This window comes from Schistocerca cancellata, chromosome 2 (genome assembly GCF_023864275.1).
Source record: "Schistocerca cancellata isolate TAMUIC-IGC-003103 chromosome 2, iqSchCanc2.1, whole genome shotgun sequence".
In the NCBI taxonomy this organism is placed as follows: domain Eukaryota; kingdom Metazoa; phylum Arthropoda; class Insecta; order Orthoptera; family Acrididae; genus Schistocerca; species Schistocerca cancellata.
Window position 1 is genome coordinate 332,767,196 of NC_064627.1, and position 19,598 is coordinate 332,786,793.

The window sequence follows — 19,598 nt, forward strand, 5'->3', positions numbered from 1 at the left end:
GTCATGAAAAAACTTTTCCAATGGAGGCCAAGCAATAGTATGGTATGCAGGTGGATGGTATTTTACATGCCTGACACAATGAAAGTAGCCGCCAGGCATATAAACACAAGGTTAGTAGAGACAGGGCATAAATGCAGACAGGAAAAAAAAGTTCCCAGATATCCCAGTTTTAAATACACTTTTTCCCGTGTGAAAGTACAATTTTCCCTGGGCGAAGGTACACTATACCCTAGTGAAAGTACAATGTACTTTTTTCGGAATTAATTGACAATATACTCTAAATCATAGCTGTAAAATTTATCAATTTTTTTAATGGAGAAGGTATTGTACATCGCCATGGTCTAGGCGTAGCATCTTTGATTAGTAATCAAAATGTTCTCAGCCCCAGGTTCAAAACCTGCCTCCGCTAAAATTTTTATTAATAATCAGCGCTGGCTGCCGAAGACTTCCGGCATAAGAAGCCACCCTCATTCTGCTAATGACCTTGTCAAAGAGGGTGGAGGAGTGGACAGAAGCTTCACGGTACTCTTGTCCTAGGGGTGGGAAACTGCCCATGAAGGCAGAAGAATCAGCAATGATCAAGGGCATGAGGATGCAGAAGGCAATGGAAACCACTGCATTAACTGCATTAACACATAACACATAACGTGTATCCACAGGACATGTGGCCTGCAGTTTATAAAGTGTCATGATGATCTCTCCATTGGCAAAAGATTCCAGAATACTCCACATTCAGACCTCCGGTAGGGGACTGCCAAGGGGGAGTTAACCATGGAAAAAAGATTGAATAATCAACAACAGGATAAAGTTCTATGAGCTGGGGCATTGAATGTCAGTAGCCTGAATGTGATAGGGTAGCTAGTAAATCTGAAAAAGGAAATGCAAAGGCTCAATCTAGATACAATAGAGGTCAGTGAAGTGAAATGGAAAGAAGACAAGGATTTCTGGTCGGATGAGTATAGGGTAATATAAACAGCAGCAGGAAATGGTATAATGGGCACAGGATTCTTATTAATAAGAAAGTAGGGCAAAGAGTGTGTTACAGTGAACAGTTCAGTCATAGGGTTGTTCTTGTCAGAATCGACAGCAAACCAATGACGACAACAATAGTTGAGGTATACATGCCGACGTCACTAGCTGAAAACGAAGAGAGTATATGAGGATGTTGAAAAGGTAACACAGTACTTAACAAGGGGGATGGAAATCTAGTAGTCATGGGGGGACTGGAAAAGGCTACTGGAGAATATGGACTTGAGCCAAGGAATGAGAGAAGAGAAAGACTAATTGAGTTCTTTAATAAATTTCAGCTAGTACTACTGAGTTCTCTGTTCAAGAATCACAAGAGGAGGAGGTATACTTGGGAAAGACCGGGTGATATGGGAAGATTTTAGTTAGATTATACCAGGGTCAGACACAGATACCGAAATCAGATACTGGACTGTAAAGTGTACCCAGGAGCAGATATAGACTCAGATCACAATGCAGTAGTGATGAAGAGTAGGCTGAAGTTCAAGAGATTAGTCATAAAGAATCAATACGCAAAGAATTGGGATACAGAAGTACTAGGGGATGATGAGACATGCTTGAAGTTGTCTAAGGTTATAGATACAGCAATAAGTAATAGCTCAGTAGCCAGTATATTTGAAGAGGAATGGACATCTCTAAAAAGGGCCATCACAGAATTTGGGAAGGAAAACATAGGTACAAAGAAGATAACTGCGAAGAAACCATGGGTAACAGAAGAAATACTTCAATTGATCGATGAAAGAAGGACGTACAAAAATGTTCAGGGAAATTCAGGAATTCAGAAATGCAAGTTGCTGAGGAATGAAATAAAAAGGAAGTACAGGAAAGCTAAGGCGAAATGGCCACATGAAAAATGTGAAGAAATCTAAAAAGAAATGACTGTTTGAAGAACTGACTCAATATACAGGAAAGTCAAAACAACCTCCAGTGACATTAAAAGCAAGGGTGGTAACATTAAGAGTGCAATGGAAATTCCACTGTTAATTGCAGAAGTGAGAGCAAATAGGTGGAAAAAGAACATTGAAGGCCTCTATGATGGGGGAGAATTGACGATGGACCTGAGTTTCACTTTAGTCATAAGTGCCCAGTAAAGAACTAGAGAATGCTGGGACCGCGAGGGGAAAAAACTGTTGTGAGATCCAATACAAAAAGGAAGAAAAAACAAATCTAAAACATCAAGTTGTTACGGAAGAGTATCTAAAAGACGTTAACAAGAAACCAGAGTCACCAGGTAGAAACCAAATCTCTTTTGCCATATTACCGCTTTTTAAAAAACTTAAAACGTGAGCCACAGCTCGCACGTGATCTGCTAAAATGTCCGGCAAAGCTGGCGGCAGCCCAACCCTGAGACGTAAGTGGCTGAAATATTGGCAGAGGATCAGGAAATGTCTAACCGTTAATGGCTGGCTACAAAAAGGGCAGCTGGGTGCAGGGTCGCCACTCAACAAGTCGTGGTGACTAAAGCGGCAGTGCCCTATTCGCAACTGAGGTAACATTACTTCCTCATGGCGAGACAGCTGGGAGGAAGTCTACCAGGCTGTTGGGAAAGGTTTCACTTAACTGAGTTTGTTCCCATGAAGGGAGCACAAATGGTCATGCCAAAGTGACGTGATACGCTGATAGAGAAAAGTACAAATATCTTGCGAGGGAACGGAGTAAGAGGCGGGTCGACCGAGATGGGCGGCGGCCTTGGCTGCAGCCTCATTCCCAGGCAAACCAACATGCCCCCCCCCCCCCCCCCCCAATGAACATCACTTGGGCTGTCCCATCCGGAAACAAATGGAGGCAGTCCTGGATCCGTCGAACGATGGGGTGGACTGGATCGGGATCATCTAGACTCTGAAGAGCACTGAGGGAGTCAGGGCGGATCACACAGAGAGTGAGCTGGAGCCTACAGACGTAGTGAACAGGCTGATAGAGGGCAAAAAGCTCTGCTGTAAAAATTGCGCACTGGTCGGGAAGCCGGTATTGAAACTTATCAGCCCCGATGACAAAAGCACAGCCAACGCCGTGGGCGGACTTTGAACCATCAGTGTACAAAAATATGCTATCAGCAAGTTGTGGGCGAAGTTCAAGAAATTTGCAGCGATAGGTCAGCTCGGGAATCGAATCCTTCCGGAATGAGCTGAGGTCAAAACGAACACAAACCTGTGTCTGAAGCGGTGGTGGTGAAGGGCTTTCCGCCATTCAGAAAGTGGCAGGAAGTGTGAACTGCAGCTGCTGAATCAGGTGACGAAAGTGGACGCTGGGAGGCTGCAGAGAAGAAAAGTACATCTTGTACTGGCGGTCAAGAATGTCATTAAAAAAAAGGGGGGGGGGGTCAATGGTAGGGTGGCCTGGCATGGAAGAAAGCTGACAAGCATACCTACTGAGTAGGACGTCGCGCCGGTATTGCAGTGGTAGTTCCCCGGCTCCTGCGTAGAGACTTAACAGGGCTATTACGGAAGGTACCAGTGGTGAGACGGATCCCCAAATGGTGTATTGTATTTAGACGGCGTAAGATAGAAGGCCTTGCAGAGGAGTAGACAATGCGTCCATAATCCAGTTTTGAGCGGACAAGAGATCAATAGAGGCAGAGGAGGACAGTATGGTCATTTGAGAGATACAGAGGTGAGTGAGCGTGTCAGGACTCAGCCCAGTTCACTGCTACTAGTGCCATATCATCATAATGCGCATGCGTATAGCATACACAGTATTGTGCCATAATAAGGATGAAATTAAAAACTAAAGTTGCTTTTCCAAACTCTGTCAACATACGCTTCAGTATATTAATGTTTAAATTGTTAAATCTCAGAGTGATCAGATAAATATGTTTCCCTAAATACATTGTTTTAAATAAAAAACAAGTGGTGCTAAATAATAAAGCTACAAAGCCAAAAATTTGTCAGAATGTACAAATGCATGTCAAGTTTTAACTTGATCTGATATTTTGGATCGAAATCCACATTTTTTTGAAAAATTGAAGGTGCTAAATATTAGACTTAGGAAGATGAAAATTGGTACGAAACTTCAGTTCAATATAAAAACATTTACTATGTGACCTCATTAAACAACCTCAAACAGTTTTCAAGTAATTTACTGAGAACTAAATTTGGAACACAAACGTCATAGATTAAGTATCATTTATATCACTGATACAAGTTTTGATTACAGCATCTGATAAAACCAATTAAATAATGAAGCTATAACAAGTTTCAAGACTTTGATGCAATTACCAACCAATACCAGATCTCTTAAAGATGTAGTTCAGAGGTCATGTTCTACTATGAGTTCCGTTCTAAAAATTCTAACCAGCCAAGCCTTAAATGCAGTCAAGCTAAAACTTTTCTGTGATTAAAGCCAACTTAACTCCATTCATATAAAAATTACGAAAATTCTAATTTGATTGATGACAGTTTTAAAATAATACATATATGAGAATGGGGCCATTTAGAGGCTGCTATTGGAGCATAGAGTAGATGACAGCAGATGTCCCCTTTGGCTGTCTGCTGCGCCCATACATAAATGTGGCCAGGGAGGCAGTGACTTCACTTCACTTCACTTCACTTCACTTCACACCCAGCTATCAATTGCATCAGTCAAAAGGCAGCTTACGTGCTGCCTCGGGTGATGTCACAGCCAGGCTGCAACTAAATGCCTGAAACTCCCTGGCAGATTAAAACTGTGTGCAGGACCGAGACTTGAACTGGGACCTTTGCCTTTCACGGGCAAGTGCTCTACCATCTGAGCTACCCAAGCATGACTCACGCCCCGTCCTCACAGCTTTTGACTCTCGGTCCGCCACACAGTTTTAATCTGCCAGGAAGCTTCATATCAGCGCACACTCCACTGCAGAGTGAAAATCTCATTCTGGGAACTAAATGCCTGTTTTCGGTACAAATAGGAAGTGAACTCTTGAGGACTGTACACCATCCTGGATCACTTAGATTTCATGGAAGTAATTGTTTGGGTGCTGCCCGTAATGTTAACAAAACCACGTGGCAAGTGGTGACATTATTTTCCACTATTGTGGTGAGCAATTAACTTTGATTATCTTAAGTCAGGGCAAAAGACCATTTAATGGGAACTTACCACAGATGTCGCCTTTGAACTGCTCATAGTGCTGTTTATGAGAGAGACATCATCATCACCATCATCATCAAGAATATCACTATTTTGTGCGTGTGAAATTTTCTTAAATATAACTGAATTAATTAGAACTTAAAACTTTTATTTGTAATTATAGTTCCTGATCCTCCTGATTACACAGAGAGTAGAAACATTTCTTTCAGTGAACAAAAGAAAAATGTTGACTTGCAGACTGGAAACTTTTCGCATCATTTTCTGGCTGACCACAAAAATTGTTTTCAGACCCTCGTAAAACATGGCAAATATTGCTAAATTTCGTATTTTTCTCATACTGCTATCCACCCACCACCCCGCAGCTTACAATATTTACATTGATTGTAAACATACTACTTACATCACAATATGCTCCCATCATTGCAACGAGATGTCAGTCCAAACACCAATTCAATATGAAAATCTTAACATTCATTCCTCCAGACAACTTTCTTGCCTTGTGTTACTTACATCATGTAAGTTATATGAAAGTGATGATATTCAGTTATTTAACATTGTTCTCTGAAAATTATTCATGGCCAGCAAACAAATTTCATTATGGCACACAAGTTGTCTGACCACATATACATAATGCTGCCTGTTTGAAGCTGGGCCGGGTTACTGGTATTTGACATAAATTTCAACTTTCTATCTCCACCCATCCTGAAAAAATGGGGTCTCAACAGATGGACAACAAATTTGTAAGGTTCTGTTTTTCTGGCTGAGGTACAGAACAATAAAAATAATGTCCTTCAAAGGGAAATTACCAGTTTACTCCAAAATAGTATTAGATGAACAATCAACAGACTAGGTGTCCGATTTTCAGGTGTTGCAATATCAGCTATGAATATCAAAATGATGTCACTAATAAATTAAATAAATTTCAGATCATGTATGACACAATACACAGAAATAGCAAGACAAATAATAATACATAATCAAAATTTTATAAAGTAATGGCTAACTATATTTTAATACAAGAATGTGAATCTTCGACATTAACTAAGGAAAAGAAGAATATAGTTGGCTGAAACAAAATTTTCTAAAGAAATTTTCAATATATAGCCTCAGAGGCAAATACAAAATAATATTATACAAGGAGAAATTATGCATAAAAATCTCAGGGGGTGGTCTAGGTGGTGCAACCTAACCCATCTCGTCATGTTCTACAGCCTTCCATGAACCATTCTACATACATGAATTGCACTGTTGGAACACTTCATCCCACATGAGCATCTCATTCTCTCATGCCATTAATGTGCCCTTTTTCAAACTCACTTATTTAATGGTACAATTTGTGTATACATGTGCGAGGTATCCTGCATGTCTGCTCAAGTCACGCTGATCCAGTAACTTCGGTTTATAGTGACAACAAGAACTGCAAGCACAATTTACTGATAGGTGGTGATGTGTCAAAATATCGATGTTGACCTTGAACCTGTGGGCTGGCAAGGTTCAAATGCTAAACAATTTCTGCAGAACACCTTAATTTACATGTCCTGTGAATATGAACATCCTCTCTTTAGGTATTCAAGGTGTTCTGTTTTTTTCTGAACATGAGAGCATAAACATATTTTCAAACAATGAAAACTGTAGGTTGGAATATCAACAATGTAATGAATAAGATAGATTGCTACTCACCATAAAGACACATTGAGTTACCGACAGGCACAATGAAAAGAATGTAACACATTAACGTTCCGGACTAAACTTCTTCAGGAAAGGAAAAGGCCACTGACATTCCAGTATAAGCTGCCAGAGATGGCAGTCACGTGTGCATGAGATACGTTTGCCTGTGCGAATGAATGTGTGCACGTTTCTTTTTCATAAGAAGGTTTTGGGTGAAAGCTAAATGTGTAACAGTCTTTTAATTGCGCCTGTCTGCATCTGAAAGAGCCATCTTTACAGTGAGTAGCAATTTGTCGTTTTCATTATATATATTTCCATATCCATGAAACGCACGTATCACCTTAGAAGCTGATACATTTAAAACTATTTTGAAATAGTAAGTGACAATTCAAGTTTGATCAAGAAATAAAAAAGTTTTTACTAAGAGTTTCCTCATCTGTTATTCATTAATTACACCTGCTTTTATATTATACTCATACACATTTACAAAAACATTCTCCCACTTTTGGGGTTGTTTATTTAGTTGGATCCTATAGCCTATCCCTTTCAAGATGATTTAAATTGTGTGTAGGATGTGATGAGGCAGCATCTGAGTTGTCATATTATATGGTCTAATAAATTATGAGACAGAATTGCTAGCCGTCTACAGAAGGGGAGATATTTGATACTGTTGATAGATACAAATAAAAGTGATGATACTACCCCAGCTATCAGAATTATTGGTTCCTTACTCCGGTTGGTGAGAGGGGTGGGTTGCAAAAGGTTGAAAAGGAGTGGCAGATCCAACACACACCTGTAGCGAGGATAAGATTGGTCTGTCCTCATATTTACTGTCTGACGGCAATTACTGGCCAGAAAAGCTGTCTTATAAGTCATTAATTGTTTGTCTCAACTGAATTTTCTTTTGAAACAATATAATATAGTCTTGTTGTTGAGGTAACATTACTTTCATGAACTCACAGTGAACTGAAATTGTCACATATTAACTGCTGTCATTCCATTTGTAAAGTGCTAGTACTTCCTAATTAGTTCATTCATTTGACTGATTATTACAACTGGTGTACTTTAGAAAAGGAGAGTGTAGTTGCTGTAACTCTCAATGAGCCAAATATTTATTGAATTCATTTATTTGTGACAAATGTGATGCTTATAAGTATATTTGTTTTTTAAACAAAAATTCATGGTCACTCTTTCATAGTAAATCAAATTAATGATAAGTGTATAGTTTGGGCTGTTTGTCCAGCATTTTACAGAAGTATTCTTCTTCAGTCTAGGAGTATGTGTACGGCCTGTTTTGTCTCCATTAAAGCCATCTGTTCCTCGGCCATCCTACATCTTCCTTTCCTATTGGTTACAATAATTTGTTAACTAATTTGTCTGAGAAGATAGACACCTCATCTGAATGGCACTACAGGACAAACCTTTGTCCTCCTCTGCTCTGGCACAACAGTGGAAAAGTGTAACACAGCACACACTATCAGGGATGACAGTCCATCACCATTTATTACAGCACGGTTTAGGTGCACATCATTGACTTCTCTGCCTACTTTGACGAATGTACGGAAACATGCTAGACAGCAATGGTGTGAGGAATGACGTCACAGGAGGCAGGAATGGTATCAGACAGTGTTTTCAGGCAAATCCAGGTTCTGTTTGTTTGAAAATGATGGCCCCATTTCGGTTTGCCGCAGACACGAGGAGACATCACAGTGACTACATTCACACAACACATACACCATCAACTCAAGGTCTTAAGGTGGGCGTGCTACTAGGTACAGCCACAAATCACAGTTGGTGCATGTCTAGGGCACTGTGACCAGTGTGACCTACGTGAATGACATACTGCGACCCATAGCCATACTCTTTCTGCACATCACCCCAAACCAGACAGCAAGACAATGCACAACCACATATTGCTGCACAAACATGTCTCTTCTTGGTGTCACAGGATGCCAGCCTTTTACCCTGACCTGCCAGATCACCAGACTTGTCACCAATTGAAAATATGTGGGAGGTGGTGAAATGATGGGAGTAGTGCTGTGACCCAATGCCCAACACTACAGATGAACTTTGGAACCAGATGAATGCAGCATGAATGGTTGTACCACAGGATGCCACTTTCACCTTATAAGCACCGATGCCATCACACAAGGAACAAGCTATCAGGGCCCATGGCAGAACCTGTGCTTACTATGCAATGGAACACATGCTGAACCAAGGTGACTGAAATGCTAGTCATTTCTGCAGAACATATTAATGTATAGGTCCTGTGGATATGAATGAATGTCCTTTCTCTAGTCATTCAAAGTGTTCTGCTTTTTCTGAACATGAGTGTATTTTGGTCAGCATATAACAGCATAGTTCTTTGTTTATAAAATTTAATTAAGATTTACACAGCTCTATAAAAAAACCACTGATTCAGCATTTTCAAACATATGAAAATATTTCAGAAAGCCAAGCCAACTACAATAAATGGTATGGTAAACAGACCAGTAGCTTAAAAGCCTCTATGTAAGATATATGCCCAATTCCACTCCCTTCTATACAATTATACAGAACTGGGCTTACATTAATAATTACTTTGGGCAATATACACCCCAGCAAAACCAATAAATATGTCAAGAATGTCAGAGTATTTATCATGGTACAGTATCAAAAAATTTCCCTCCCACATTTTAGAAACACATGTCACTCTCTTTCAATAACACCTTCAAAGGCAACAGGCCCACCATGACACAAAGATTTAACAGTGCTTTCCAAACTGCTTTCTGACTTAATTATTAACAGGGAAGGTTATTGCCATGCACTCAAGACTAGTATGCCATCACTGATCTATGAATGGCATTCAATCAGTAATGCAACACTTTTTTTCTGAAAGCAGGCTGGTCTTACTCAAGATTGCAGTACACCATATTATTCCCCAATCTTGCAGCTACAAAACCCTATTTTTCCACATAATCTCCATTCAATGTGACAGCCTTACGCCACCTTACTGGGAGGACCTGTATGCCCACTTTGTACCAATCTACTGGTCAGTGCCCGAGCCAACATCTTGCTACATCATCAGTAACTTCCCCATCATCAGCCTCATAATATGCAGCAAGCAATTCCACACAGATGGTCCTTCATTGCTCTTTATTGTCTTCTGTTAGGCAGCAAGGAACCCAGCAGGCATACACCTTTGAGTACCTCTCAACTAGTGGACAATTGTGTCAGCACTACGAACAGAGATGTCCAGTTGTCTAATGAGGTGTTTCATTGTGATCCTTCAATCACCTCAAATGAGAGTATCAGCATATTGCAACACTGCTGGAGTCACAGCTGTGTGTGGCCACCTGGCACACACAGGAGATCAGGCAGGTTTGCGGCACCTTGTCGTGATGATGATAGTCTCCTCGCCCAACGACTCACCACACTTTTGTTCACTGCCAGGCTCCCATAAACATTTTGCAAGTGCCTATGAATATCTGTGATGCTCTGGTTTTCTGCCAAAAGAAACTCAATGACAGCTCTCTGTTTGGAATGCACCTATGTAACAAATGCCATCTTCAAGGTTATGTATAGCGCCACCACCTATCTGAACTTTATGAAACCATATGGGCTGAAGTGAGTATATTCCACAATGTCCCACAACAAATTCCACATTTTTTATTCAATCGAAATTGGCCAAAACAAAAAAAGTGTTGCATTATATGCTGGATGCCCTTCGTAATATTCCACCTATTGTATGTTTAACCCAATACAAAGAATGTCCCACAGTTCCACTTCTATCAGCTATACTGGTCCTACAACTTCAAATACAAACAGTTGTGTGGCGAAGTCAAAGTGGAAACACCTATGTGATCAATGACTGAACATTTAACAAAAGTTAAAGAACGTTTAAATTATCAGTAAAGTTATGAGTGCTAGCATATGCTGCAGAGGAGCAGTCACATTTGCAGGATGAAAAAATTAAAAAAAAAAAAAAAAAAGAAAAGAAAAAAAAAGTAAGCAGTAGTAAAACTGTAAGCAGCGGTCATGCATAATTAAGCTGGATCACTAACAACTGTTTTTGAAACATCACAACGAAACACAAGGTAAAAATATAATCCTTGTACAAGTACGCCAGATTTTACACAAAAAAGTACCACACACAACAATGCAGCACATAAGGTAGACTAATGCAGATGGCTCATCATAGCATGGAGATAAGAACAGTCTTCTATACCTTTCCCCTGAATGTTGTTGCAAAGTTATGCATTTATGGGAATAGTTTTAACTATTCACTTTACACATCTGATGATGGAAGACAGCTTTCTGAAACATGTAGTGCAATGAACAGCTGATTTACAATTTCTTTATCACTGCTTATTTCCATGCAGTCATGATTATTATCATTCCAGCCTTTCAAAACTGGTACACTGATTAAGAAATTCTATTTTCTTTTGTCTCCTAGAAAACTGCTTCCCTTGAATAAAAATAAAACTGTGTAACAAAAGTATTGGTCTTCCAGTTTCCAGGGTAGCAGCATCTTAATAGAAACTACTAATAGAAAAGATCCACATGTTCAGGCCCTTATAATATTTCCATTCCTTAAGTATTAGTAGCATGAAATTTTCAAAACAGCATAAACATCTTTCATATCACCAACTATGTACTGTGACAGTGGTCCCTAAATGTAAAATAGGTGATTAATTGACAGCATTATCATTTAACTGCCTATCAATTGCTAAGCAAATAGAAACATTTCACAATGATAAAATTGCTTCTGCACAAATAAATTTCATACGTAGGCTGCACAAATAAATTTCATACATAGGCCACATTACAACAGTCAAGTTCTACATCTAATGCCTATAAACATTTTGTTCTCATACAGCTGACTGATAAGACACAAATATGATTTGTTTTTTCCCCTCTTGCCTTTCCATGCCTCACATACCAGGCTCTAAACAATAGGATTTTAAAAAAGAAATGACACTGAATATACATACATCATTCCTAATGACTTCACGGCTATCTCCCAAGAGGTCCATAAGTCTGGATACACCCATAGGACTAACCAAAATAATCTCTTGGATCTCCTTTGGCCTGAAATTGAAATTTTTAGTAATTACACAACATTCAAATCAGAAGCTAGCACACTAAAAGAAGGCTCTTATACCAAAAATACCATTTCAACGATTTAAATTTTATTTACATTGTGTTACATATTTTATCTGACTTCTCATGAAGAATTTGGCAGACATAAAAGTCTTAACCATATCAGAAAGAATATTCAATTGAGGAAACAAATTCCAGGGAACAGAATGTCTGGCCTTTACATGCCTCAGTGAGGGGAAATTCCAATTACTGCTAAGAGAAACCTTAAAAAGTAGAGAGAGAGAGAAAAAGTATTCCTAGCTTCTCGAACTTCTATGTCCTTCCTCAGATACAAAAAGAGGGATTGGTCAGAAAAGATTTGAAAGGAGGTACAGGTCACTCAGACCATAGGTTGACAGGAGAATATGGACTGACCGAAAGAAATGAAAACTGCCTGGTAGGGCGTAATTTACTCATGGTTGACACATGGTACAAGAATCGTGAATGAAGGTATGTGGAAGAGACCTGGGGATCCCAGAAGGCTTCAAATTCTGCATCTACACCTACATGAATACTTCACAATTCACACTTAAGTGTCTGACATAGGGTTCATCGAACCACTTGCACACTATTTTTCTACTGTTTTACTCTCAAACAACTTGTGCAAAAAGTAAACACTTCAATCTTTCCATGTGAGCTCTTATTTTACTACAATAACCACTCCTCCTCATGTACGTGGGCACAAATAAAAGATTTTTGCATTTGGAGGAGAAAGTCCATGATTGAATTTTCATAAAGAGATCTCACCAGAATGAAAAATGACTTCGTTTTGATGATTGCCATTCCAACTCACATATCATATCTGCAGTACACTATCCCCTATTTCACCATAATACAGAATGAGTTACCCTTCTTTGAACTCTTCCAGTGTCCTTGGTAAATCTTATCTGGTAAAGGTCCCTTACCACACAGCAGATGATGGACAAACATAGTGTAGGCAGTCTCTTTAATGTTCGTTGCATCTAGTAAGTGTTCTGCAAATAAAAGACAGCCTTTGGTTCGCCTTCCTCGCAACATTCTATTTGATTGTTCCAATCTGAGTAGTTCGTAGTTGTCGTCCCCAGGTATTTAATTCAGTTGACAGCCTTCAGATTTGTGAAATTTATTGTATAACCCAAATTTAACAGATAGATTTTAGTACTCATGTGGATGACCACAATTTTTCCATTATTTAGGGTCAATATCCACTTTTCACACCACACAAATACTTTGTCTAACTCATTTTGTAATTGGTTTTGATCTTCTGATGACTACTGGGTCATAAATGACAGTATCACTTGCAAAGAATCTAAGTGGCTGCTCAGATTCTCTCTTAAATTATGTACATAGATTACAAACTGCAGAGGGCCTGTAACACTTCCTTGAGGAATGCCAAATATCACTACTGTTTTACTCAATGTCTTTCCATTAATTACTACAAACTGTCACCTTTCTCACAGAAAATCCAAATCCAGTTGTATAACTGAGATGATACTCCATACTGACATTGATTATATAATCAATATTAATTATGTAATAGCAATACAAAGCCAGATTTTAAATTATAATACATTTTCGGGGATAGATGTGGACTTTAACTGTAATTTATTTGTTATGAAGTGCTGTAACCAAAAAAACTGGAAAAGGTAGGAAACTAAATAGATGGGACCTGGATAAAGTGAAGGAAACAGAGGTTCTTCATAATCTTGGAAGGAGCATTCAGCGATGTTGGACTGAAACAGGGGAAGGAATAAAACAAAAACCTATGGGCAGCTTTGAGAGATGACTAAGGAAGGGAGCAGAGGATCACATAACTAAACAGACAAGGCCTACTAGGAATCCTTGGATAACTTAGGAGATATTTAATTTCACTGATGAAAGGAGAAAATGTAAAAATGCAGCAAACTGATGCTGGATGAATGGATGGAGATGTTTTTGTGGGCACACGACAGCAAAATCTTCAGCAAAGTCTTCAGCACCTGTGAGACAACAGATTGAGACGAGTGTCGGTAAGATACACAAAACAGGTAGATAAAACAGCACGTAAAACACAGGTAACAAAAGTTGGAAAACTATTTGCCTGTCCACACAGAAGCACGGAACAAAGTATTGTGTCAGTAGTAAACCATTAATTACACAGGACAAAAGTGGTACAAGGAGCAAAAACAATAGTGTAGATGGATGTGGCTGGCTGAGTACAAGAAAAAGAGGAGGAGCCAGCCACTCTGCAACACACTAAAACCTTTGGGGTGGGGGCAGGGTGGGGTGGGAAGAGAGAGGCAGGAGGCAGGGAGAGGGACGAGGGCCTGGGGGTGGGTGGCTAGTGGCTCACAGGGATGCCTCCCTGTTTGCCAGTTAGGGATGTGCAAGGGAAGCATGGCGGGTACACAGGTTGGTACGATGTAGTGGCCGGTGGGAAGTGGCACGCATTGAATGCAATGTGGGGAAAAAGAATTCAGAGGGGGTGACACGACGGAGGAAGGGAAAACTGTTGGGTGGATGGCGTAGGGAATTTCTTTCTCATATTATGGCCTTGTTTGTAACTACTAGAGATCTTTTGGCAAAGAATGCTCTCTTTACCCATGTTAGTCTACTTCTAATGTCTTCCTTGCTTCATTTGCCACATGTTATTTTGTTTCATCTACTGTATGATCCTTTATTTCGATTTTTTTTCTATTTTTAATTTCTAATCTCATTTCTGCTTCTGACCACTCCCACTCTCTCAATCTGTCCTAAGTGTATGACCACTCAGTAGTGAAGATAAGTAAGGTATAGCAAGTTTGCAGCATATGCATATGAACAAGTAGTGATGAATAAGAGTGAATCTGTATGCATTTATCATCAGAGATAAAGAATAATAGCAAAATTAACTATGACTTAATACAAACTCAAAGGCTGCTAACATTGCATAGATCTGTCAGTGGCAAAAGATGCCCAAGGAGCATTGTTTCAACACACATTAAATGCAGCTGAGTCAAAATACAGTTTGATGTGTTTTTACACCAATTGTGGCATGCTCTTTAACACTGTTGAGTCACATCAGTTCATTTTGTATTCTTTTCCATAGTAATTTACTCCTGAAAAACATGAACCAGATCAATCATACTGTGTGTATCACAGTTGACAGTTCGAAACATATTACGTTCAGGACATGTTTCCCAGACTGCTTTATTGGCCCACTCTTTCACTGGCTGTTCCCAGTGTTTTCATCTTTTAACGCATAGTGTGGTGTTGATTGTGTTGCTGCGCACTTTCAAACACCATGGAAGGCCATTTACCCATGGGTGAGTGATAGAAGCCAGATACAATGAAAATTAGAACTGCAAAAACTATATATAGCTTGAAGAGGAAGCTCAATAAGTAAAAAATCTAATTTATTTTAAGAGGGTTGACTGAAAAGTAATGCCTCCACCTTTGTAACTCTTCAACAGTTGGCAGCACTGGTATGCAGCAGGTACTGGCATGTTCTGTAGCCTCTTCTGTACTGCTCCAGTTTGCAGGAAGCCTTAGCATTGAATGGTTGTGTTGTTACAGTGTAAAGTATGGAACCGTGTGCAGACAGTCAGTCAATGCGATTTAAGCAACGTGCAGTCATTGAATTCTTGACAGGAGAAGGTGTGACCCAACAGGAGATTCATCAGAGATCAAAAGCAGTTTATGGTGATCATGTTGTTGTGAGTACTGTGCCTCTTCATTCTTGTAACCTGAGAGGAGTTCCTGGCAAATTTCAAGCCTCTGCACTTTCATTTCAGGAGTCAGCATCCAGGGTACCCACCGTGCACAGATTTTCCGATAGCCAAGCAAAGCAATAATGTGACCCACACGTTCTTGTGAAATGCCAATCATGCTTGCAAATTCTCTCTGAGTGATACGACGATTGTCCTGAATCAAGTAGGGAACCATCCCAGTATTCTATCTGGTGAAAGCAAAGAATAAAGTTTACGGCACACCAAACCTAGTGGAACAAGATCACAGACTCAGTTACATGATGAAAGCTACGCCTCCAAATTTTGGATGTTAAAATTGGTGGTAAAATAAAACTGATCTGCTGAAAATTCTTTTAAAAGTTATTTGGGGTAAGCCAAACCAGGATTAATAACATATCAAATGCTGTTAAGAATGGTGGCGATGTTAGAGAGAAGAGAGGTTGCTATCACAGGATGTCCAACTCTGTTTGTCACGCAGGTCAGATGTTCCCACCTCAACATCTTTAAACTTACTCGCCCAATGATACACAGTACTCACATCAACACAATCATCATAAACTGTGTTCATTCTCTGATGAATCTCCTTTGGGGTGACACCTTCTCCTGTCAAGAATTCAATGAGTGCACTTTGCGTAAATCACATTGACCGACCGTCTGTGCAGGGTTCCATACTTTACACTGTAACAACACAAGCGTTTAATACCAAGGCTTCCCGTCAACTGGAGCTGTAGAGAAAGGCTACAGAACAAGCCAGTACCTGCCGCAAACCAATGCTGCCAACTGTTGAGTTACGAAGGTGGCGGCATTACTTTTCAGTCAGCCCTCATATGAATGATCATTTATAGTAAAATTTGTAATATTGGTGCATGCGGGAAAGATTGCATAAATGCATATTTTTATACTTTGAACTTTACTATCTCTAGTTATGACATGAGGTAATGTATTTATTTTTAGGTAATTCAATCCAGATCCATATTTAAGGAATTTTTAGCTGCCTTGTAATAAAACGAAGACAGAATCAAGTAGGGAACCATCCCAGTATTCTATCTGGTGAAAGCAAAGAATAAAGTTTACGGCACACCAAACCTAGTGGAACAAGATCACAGACTCAGTTACATGATGAAAGCTACGCCTCCAAATTTTGGATGTTAAAATTGGTGGTAAAATAAAACTGATCTGCTGAAAATTCTTTTAAAAGTTATTTGGGGTAAGCCAAACCAGGATTAATAACATATCAAATGCTGTTAAGAATGGTGGCGGTGTTAGAGAGAAGAGAGGCAACGATAGAAAGAGTGCTCTGTTTGGGCAAGAAGAGAAAAGATGACCGCACTTACTTCTTGGTTACGAGCATGGGAATCACGTTACAGTAGGGGGAAAAAAAGGCAGCGGCTATATCTTCCCACTGAATTAAACATAAACAGACTCTTCAAGATGTACAACGCCTGTGTTCCTCTGGACTTTAAAGTGATAAAATGGTTCCTCCAGAACATTTTCTGCACACAATTCAATATAGTGTTTAGGACATCATCCACGGATACTTTTAGTTACTATGCTCAAACGCTCTTCCAGATTAAATGTGAACACACCACACTTTTCCAAACAAATATCATTTTACACATTGTGTGTTATTGATGTCAGTATTCAGAATCCAAAATTTTATGCTTGGGATGAGACTGAGGATGGAAGAAGAGTAATGGGGTGCCCTCTGGCATTATCTCATTTCTAGATGAGGTAAAGTTTGATAATTCGATCACCTGCATCCAGTTCTTTGCAGACAGATGCAGTGGGCAAAACAAAAACATGCATATCATTCATACTCTAGTTTACTGGCTTCAAAACAAAGCAACTGTTATCTTTTCAATGATTACAGTATTTCTTCCTGTGAGAGGACATTCATTTTTACCAGCGACAGAGTTTTTGGCATTTTAGAAAAGTCTCTTCACAAACGCTCAGATGTCATTAACATCTGAGAAATACCTAGAGATTTATCAGGTTGTGATAACTGTAAAATTTCTAGGCAAAGAACGTTTTGTAAGGAAGTAGAAGATGCTTGCCAAGAATTTTAAGAAATAGGAGGGGATAGAAGAACAAAGAAAGGTCAGAATAAAGATGGCATTGATGAGCAGGTTCAATGACCCCTCCCCTCAAAGCAATTCACAACCCTTCTGAAATGAGGCACAAAGACTGATCAGGTATATAGGCCTCACATAACAGATAAACGGAGGGTATTAACCAACACAAAGAAACTGGATGTGGACAACCTGTTGAAAACAAGATTTGGAGACAACTGGAAAGAGGTTGATAGATTGCAGTTTTATGTTTTGGCACTAAATATCGATACAACATTAGCTGAAACTGGTAGGCCAACTCATGAGGACGAAGACTGTGATTGTTTGCACATGAAAGAAGGACTAAATGCAAGATTTTAACACATCAATCAACCATCAACGACATGTTAATAATTTTCTTATGTCAGAAGGTGTCTCCAACAAAGTCAACTAAAAATAAAATTTATGTTTCAAATGATATTATATGGAAACATGGTGGATCAAACAATTTTTTTTTTCAGTGAACTGGTTCAAAAAATATTAAGTGCAATTTAAAAATTAAAACCGCACTTTCAAGCATTGGCAACCAACTTCAGTCGTGACTAATTCTGGAACATAATCTGAATAACTAGGTTCTGCCATCAAGAATTTTGACATACTTCATTTGGTTACCAAGTGAAACATTTTTTTCGCTTCTTGTAAAATTATGATCTGTGCACTTAATACTATTTGAAACACTGCTCTTTACTTTATGTTCTCTTTGATTTTGTCAATTTCTAATTGTTTGAAAGAGCTGTGCTTGTTAATAAACAAAATAGTTTTCCAACAAATTTCTCTTTATTGTATTTGATGTGGAGAGATGAATAGAATTGTCTTCACCTTTGAGCAACTAAGATTAACTGAAGATTTTATTTTCACTATCACCTTTGTTTGCTCCAAATTTCTAACAGATATTTATCACATTGGTCAACCAGACATTTTTCATTTAAAAAAACCCACAGCATTATCATAACATAATGTTAATAAAAACTTTATACATCTGCATGCCAATTCTATTTCAAACAAAGTTGAGAAGTCGTCTTAAAATGTGCACCTGCTTGCACAATGATTGAATGACATCACAGGATTGTGACCAGTACTATCGTATGTTGGAAATTTACGCTTCAACTATGTGGTCATTAACAAATGCAACAATTGTGGATGATTGCTCATGCCTACAACAAGACTGTAACAGCACGCCAATGAGTAATCTTACCAATGGCACTGTGAGCCCAAGAATGTACATGCAATTTATCTTGCCTGTAGCAACCATGAAATGAATCATTACCTAAATATCTATGACAAGGGCAGAGAAATAATACTCACTTGTTAGCGAGCAAATTAGTTAGCAGCTTGACGGCTGGCCATCGAACATGGAAATCATATTCCTCCAGAAATCCCAAAACAAGGCCAACATTGTCTGGCTGTTTGATAAAAATTTCTGTGAACTGTTCTCCAATAGTTGCCACTAAAGCAGAATTTAAGTTTATATGTTCTGAAAACACACAAGATAATTAGATGGGGCTTCCACAACAAGAAGTGTGAAAAACATGACAACATATGTTAAAAACACATTCCTGGCATAGAGTACGACTGCTACACTTTAATCACAAACAGTTTTTCTTATAAATGTCACCCTATCACAACATTTACTTTCGCTATAAGACAAATTCACCTCTTAATGTTGCTACTTATGGCAGTTCCAATTAAAATACTTGCAAACAATGACAACGAAGAGATAACAGTTTCATTATGGGAATTACTGAAATAATATACACTGTTAAGCAAGGCAACATGATGACTGCATTACACAAACAACCTGAAATTACACAGAAATAACAGACACCACTACATACTATCACTAAAAAACTATTTTTTTTTTATTTCATGTTGAACTGCATCAAGAATTTCTTTAAGGGAAACATCAAACCAGATAATCCACAATGTA

At 38.9% G+C, this 19,598-nt stretch overlaps 1 protein-coding gene across 2 annotated transcripts in view; it reads right to left on the reverse strand.

Annotated features, from left to right (window-relative positions):
- Window positions 1-19,598, reverse strand: part of LOC126161713 (general vesicular transport factor p115) — a 219,572-nt gene that overhangs the window by 140,388 nt on the left and 59,586 nt on the right. For both annotated transcript variants that reach the window (XM_049917745.1, XM_049917744.1), the window contains exons 3-4: window positions 18,977-19,145; window positions 11,730-11,826 (exon numbers count right to left, since the gene is read on the reverse strand). In XM_049917745.1, coding sequence (XP_049773702.1) covers window positions 11,730-11,826; window positions 18,977-19,145 — 266 coding nt within the window. The remainder of the gene's footprint in view (window positions 1-11,729; window positions 11,827-18,976; window positions 19,146-19,598) is intronic.